At 40.1% G+C, this 6,484-nt stretch overlaps 1 protein-coding gene across 1 annotated transcript in view; it reads right to left on the bottom strand.

Annotated features, from left to right (window-relative positions):
- RUNX1T1 (RUNX1 partner transcriptional co-repressor 1) overlaps nt 1-6,484 on the bottom strand; it is a 112,937-nt gene that overhangs the window by 43,909 nt on the left and 62,544 nt on the right. The window contains exons 3-5 of the mRNA XM_059815734.1: nt 6,021-6,158; nt 2,028-2,269; nt 178-267 (exon numbers count right to left, since the gene is read on the bottom strand). Coding sequence (XP_059671717.1) covers nt 178-267; nt 2,028-2,269; nt 6,021-6,158 — 470 coding nt within the window. The remainder of the gene's footprint in view (nt 1-177; nt 268-2,027; nt 2,270-6,020; nt 6,159-6,484) is intronic.

The following is a 6,484-nucleotide window of genomic DNA, read 5'->3' as shown; positions in this document are numbered from 1 at the left end:
GAAATGGTCCCCAAACCATACACTCAAATGTAGTTCCATGCACTAAGCTATGGAAAGAAGCCCTTAAACGTTATTCATTTTCCTGACTCTCTTAAAAAAGAAAAACTGTAACACACATTTGTGACCTAGCAACAATATGGTTTGAAATACTTTCCAGATCACTGAACTGTGCAATACCTTTAAAAATGGGATGACAAAAGGTCGCAGTGGGAAGTTAGTAGCTTCTTGCAGTTTGGAATGAAATTCTTCAATTGTCAAAGTAGAATTCTGTTGAGAAAAAAAATTCTGTCTTGGTGACAAAATAATGAAAACACTTAGCAAGAGAAACAGTAACCAAAGCACTCTGAAATTGCTTAATAACTTGTTCTTGGTATTGATAAGAGGATAAAGAAAAGCATGGCACATATTAAATTATTACCTTATTAAAATACTCAAAGGAAACCACCAGCATCTCAGACATTCAGCGCCTGTTGCTTAGAGCACAGTTTAAGCTCTCAGGTGCTAAGCATGGAACTGCTTTCACATTTCAAACATCAGTTACAGCTGCTTTTTTCAACATTTTTTTTTTATTTTCTATTGGAGCCTCTTGTAATTTTGTTCCCAGCGCAGAAGTGGCAATTAACATGCACACAGACAAGAAAAAAAAAAAAAGATCACAATTTTAAAGGCACATTCCTCATTGTTTGAGGAGGAAAACTGCACTTTGCCTCTTGTACTTATTAAAAGGATTGTTTACTATATTCTAGGCTATGTAGAAAAGTCATTACTTCGCAGCTGAGGGCGTAGTCGTGAAGACCACATGCTGCACAGGGTTGACCAAGGGAATAATGTAATATGCGGACGTTCCCAAGGCAAAGATCCTAATTTGTTCCTAAGAGCTCAGATGAAGGTAAAAATCAACTGTAATTAACAGTGGGCAAGCACATTTGATCTGAAAATCAAGGGCAGGTAGATGCTCCCCAAGATGTCTTTAGTTTCTTTACTAGTTCCCCTTTCCACAGAGAACCACGTGACAAGCAAAAACACATTAAACAAGCATTTTGGGTATGGAAGCAAATGGAAAGTAGGACTTACTGAAGTTACACTGCCTACATTAAACTTCCTTTTGACAGAGACTCAAGTGAAAGGGTACCCATTGCTGTCAGGTAAGGTTTTGTGAAGCTATGAGCAGAGGACACCTGAGCCCTAGTACTAAACAGTGCTGGCAGTCTTTGCTCCAAATGAAGTCAATGGCAACTGCAGCCACTCAGCACAGATGTAAATTAGAGCACCACAACAGCATTTTTCCTGGTACATCTAATCATTGCTGAAGGAGATACATGGGAGACAACAACGTCTGGCAGAGAGGGGGCTTTGTTGGGAGTAAAAAGAATCCTGGTTCAGATTCACAACAGTTTGCCTGTAAAATAGCAGCCCAACTTGACAGAGGTAGGTAAGAAAAAGCTGAATTTATCATTCAGCCATATAATCCCATAAAGGTAACCTTATAAATAAGGTGACCTAAGCAGCAGCAATGCCCTGTCATGTCCCTCATTGTTGGGTTTAATGAATACTGAGAAAAGGTTTTCCACTGCATAACTGCAGTCCAAACCTATCTTCAGCTCATTCTTTTAACCAGTATTCTGCCACTATATATAGGGCACTCTCCTTTCCCCAGCCAACTAAACTAGGCAAGCCAAACCATATTTTACTACATTATATAATTCAAGGTATGTCTACATCGGGGATGTTGCCAGTATAGATCGAAAACCCTTTCACACCATTACAGCATAATACTATACTGGCAAAAAGAGTCAAGTCTGTATCTGGTTGGGAATAGCTGCTGCTCACGGGAAGCTAGTCAAGTTACTCATGTTAACTCCGGCAGCAAGAGCCAGCACCTCATTCTTGTATGTTTGGTATCCCTAAAGTACAATATACGCAGTGTATGTGACCCACTCTTTTATATAATAAACATGTCAAGCGTAAAAGAAGGAAAAGGAGATAAAAAGACCACAGTTATTATATCATCGGGTTTTTTTGCTTACCACAAGTCCTAGCACAAGGGTACGCACTCTCTCCCCAATCTCTGGTGAAATGTCATTGCCAAACTGCTGTAAGGTTGTAAGAAATCTCTTCAGTTTGCTGAGTTGCCTAGCTCCACAAGCTGGCGGTAACTGCTGGTTAGCCAGAGAAGAGGAAGAGGAAGAGGATGGCCCATTGCTAAAGCCATTAGGAGGAGATGGAGCTCCATTTAACGCTGTTGGTGAATGGCTAGTGCCATTGGTTACTGGAAGAAAAAGAGAGAAGGGAGGATAAAATAGAGAGAGGGGAAGAGAGCGAGAGAAAGAAGACAGAAGGGAAAATCCATCAGCTTATGTTTTCTGTACTTGACCTCAAAATTAATTAAGTTGCACAATCAAAGATAATTAGCCTTTTGACAGAGCAACACACTGCAGCTTATATCTATTTCCCAGTAGCTGGTACTGAATGGTGTATGGCTTGGAAGTAACGGCAGCTGCCTCTCACACAGCCCCCTCAAAGTGCTCCTGGACCTGAAAAGCATCATTTGAATACCAGCCTTTTGTCAGAGGATTTTAAAAAGAGAGAGAGGGAAACAGCGAGAAGAAGCATGAGTGCATATTATGATTCAAGACAAAAAAAATTTGCTCTTTGGGGTAGAAAAAAATGTGGAGACATATTTCACGAAGCCTCAGTTTATCTCTGAATATTTTTACTTGTGTTTTGTACACACACAACTGACAGCTGTGTTTATAAAACAGGACTTTAACGTTTTAACCTTACACCATCCAATGAGAAGGTTATTTTTTCTGATACAGATTTCCTAGCTGCTAACATATGGAGCACACGAAGTTGTTTGTGCAGGTACAAATGGTGCCATGCTCACTGTGGCCTGAAGCCTTGCAGCTAGGGCATGAAGCTAGACTTCAGAAGACTTCTCAGAGACAACGAGCAAATCCCTCAGCTTTCATGTGCCAATACCATATCCCGAAAAAGGATAGGAAAGCATTCCCCTCCTGTTGCAAGGTTGCTGTGAGAATAACTATCTAAAGTACTAAGTGTTCAAAATTTATGGCAACGATATTCATGCAGACATACTGAAGACAACAACAGACAGTTTTTGGCAGTGATTTCGGTTTGATTCTTATCCACACTCCAGAAGAGAGCAGAGAATCAAACTGAGGACATCCTTTTCCACCCAGGTTACTTGGAACAGCAACAGTTGAACACACTCTGTTGAGGTTGTTTGAGCCTGACTCACCAAAATGACAGCGAATGGCAAGAAAAAGGACGGCTCCCTAGAAATACAAATGTACCAGTGCGCTGGCAGGTGAGCGCACACAGCACACCACTGCACCCAGCAGCAGCTGTGCTCAGCTGGCCATCGCCCTGGAGAAATTTGCTGATTTCTTTTTGGGAAGTCACTCAGAACCCATCCCAAAAAACCATCAAAAATCAGGAATTTGTCTACAATCAAAAATGCATATAGGAGCATTAGTCTAAGTTGCTTCCTATTTAAAAGGATAACCACAGCAAGTTAGCAACTTAAAGAACTTTCAATGTTTCTTAATGACTGGTCTCTCTGAAGCCAAACATACCTTTCTCTTTGTCACTTTCTTCACCAATCACCTTTATTTTTAGACAGCAAGTCCTTTTTGAGGATGGACACCTATTACTAGATTTCAATCACTACCCTGTTACCAGATTTAAAAAATCACTACCACAATATTTTTGAAGGAGCTTTTGCCCTAGTGACTGAAATGCCCTTCTGGAGGTACTACAGAAAAAGGTATCAGAATGGTTATCTAGTTTCTGCTTGTGTTTTATCCTAGTTTTTGGTTGCCTATTCTAGCTGCATGGGCTAGGGAGAACCAGAAGTGGAAAAAGCAGAAATAGAAAGAAGCTGGCCTCAGCAAGTTCTGCTCCACGTGCAACTCCAAGCCATGCTCTCTGAGCGCTGCAGTAGAGTGAGATGTCTGAGTAAACAAATACATCGTGATTGCAAGGAACCTGCATAGCCAAAAGCCATCATACCATGAACTTAGTAAATGAGGATTGGGAAGAATAAGAACGTCCTGCTCTAGCCTGACACCACCCAACAACTCAGTCACCGGTCAGTGGCTGCTCTAGGCAGAGGGTCCTGGGGCTATGATCAAGAAAGCACAGAGCACCAGAGCTCATTACCTAGGATAGATATCAGGAGGAGAAAGGCAGGTAAAATTTCTCCCACAACAAAAGAAATATAGAAATACTCCCCAAATGCAGCTTCTCTAAAACTTTTTTTTAATAGCCGACCCCATACTAATGATTTTATCTTTCTTTATAATGTCTGAATTTGCCAACTGGCAAAGTTCTATGTCATTTCTAAAACAAGAACATGTTATTAATAAATCAGAATTTAGCATTTACAATTTCAAACTAATATAAGTCAAGAGTTTTTAATTGTCTAAACCAAAGAAAGCCAGCCCACTCTTGACCAGAAAACAAGTATGATCTTCCTGGCCTACAGGCATTCCTGCTGCAGTAATAATAAACTTAACAGACACTCCAACAGAAGTGACTGTTTACTGTACAGGCTGGAACCACTAAGGCCAAACTCCAAAATCTGACAGGGTAAAAGGCAATTATAATTATACTTTTTTTAGACTTCTAGTCTTCACATAAACTGCCCCAAAAATCCAGCTATGGTTCACACACCTTCCAAAGTGCTGAACCCAATCAAATAAACATCCAGAAATCTTCTGAGTACACTGAGGATTATAAGAGTGATTAAAGAAGAATGTTGTCCTATTGCTTTTATGATTGCCAAAGATTACCCTGACCTGTGCAAAGTGCATCACACTGGAAAGCTTAATCTGTAAGAGCCCCATCCTGCAAAAACCTAGAAACAATTTAACTTTAGACTGGAGCAGCTTTTAGGATGATTCAGGTGCTGGAGTTAAGCAAAACAGACAAATCTTTGCAGGATCAGCATCACTGGGTTAAATTTGAGTTTATGCATGTAACTGGCACAAACCCTCCTCACTGTTTAAGTGCAATGTAAATTGTCAGGACAGGGTTGCCTGGGATAAGTAGTACAAAGGCCTCCAGCTGGCCTTCTGCATAGAGGTGAATTTTAAATAAGGCAGTTAAGAGACAGAAAGGGACTAAACAGACATAGGCAAGACAAATAGAAGTTGCTGCCTTCATTCTGTTTAGACATATGTATTCTACTGTTCTAAAAATGTATTATTTAAAATGTGAAATGTAAACACATTCTCATGTTTATACTATTACAAGGCATTATAAAAGAGACCAAAAAATTTGCAGCTAAATCTTGATAAAAGAAATGTGGATCATTTCATGCCTGTGAAAAGAATAGTCCAGACAACATGCCAGATTCAAATCTCAGTTACACTGATATGAATGCAGAGCAATTCCATCAAGACTAGTAGAGTTTCTTGTGTGTTTACATCAATAAACTGAGACAGAGATGCAGCCACAAATGATTTAGAGAAGTAAAGTGGTCACAGACTAGAAATCTCCAAATGAAACAATAAAGGCCTTTATTTTTGGTTCTATATCAATATTAACTAGACATTATATAGCACTTAAACCAGAATTCTTCATTCAGTCATGAGTGGGATGAAAATAAGTATTTTCTTTATGAATTACCCCCACTTTCAAACGTAAACAAACAAAACCCCCAAAGTTTCTATACAAAAGGGAACAGAAATGGCACGAAAGAGAAGGTTTTCTGTACTTCTCACAGAAGGACTGATCTGAGCATTAAGTACACGGGAAGCCAGTGCTCCCTGTTCTTTGACACTGCAGCCAAATTGTCAATGAAACAACACCACAACTCTGAGCTGAATGTCTTTTAATACTTTAAAGATGCATTAATCTGTTGTCATCTTAGTTTTGCTTAATTACTTTATCACAGTGCAACCAAATGCTGCTCCCATCATGTCATGCATTTTTCCCTTTACATATAGAATAGAAAGAATATGGAAGAAAAGGATGAAAATAAGTCTAATTACACGTTGTGGGTGTGAATGAACTGGTTCTTGGAGCTCCTTGGGTAGTGGGAGGAGGTGGCATGGTTGGAGGCGTCAGCCTGGATTGTGTCTTCACATCCACAGGTGAGTCTGGCATTGTGGAATGCTTCTCAGTGCGATCTGCAACACACACCACAGGAACACACCGGTTTATTTCCCCAAGCACATCCCCTCTGACAATTAATGAAAAGCTAATGCAAGAAGTGAGCCATTTCAGCATCTGCCGCAAAAGATTACACCTGATTATCTACTCCAGTGTGCTCTTCCCAAATTACATCATCTAAACCTTACTTAAGAAGGTGTAACACAGATGGTAAGACCTCATTTGTAGCAGTGCTGCATTATCTTTTGTTTTTATTTCTAGCATGTGCAGATGCTACCTCCCAAGCACTCCTGGAGCTGCAATAATGGCACCTCCCTTCAAGGCTCTCACGTTAGCAAGGAGG

Source organism: Gavia stellata, chromosome 3 (assembly GCF_030936135.1).
Source record: "Gavia stellata isolate bGavSte3 chromosome 3, bGavSte3.hap2, whole genome shotgun sequence".
Classification (NCBI taxonomy): domain Eukaryota; kingdom Metazoa; phylum Chordata; class Aves; order Gaviiformes; family Gaviidae; genus Gavia; species Gavia stellata.
The sequence above is the reverse complement of the archived record's forward strand: the minus strand, read 5'-3'. Positions and strand labels throughout refer to the sequence as shown.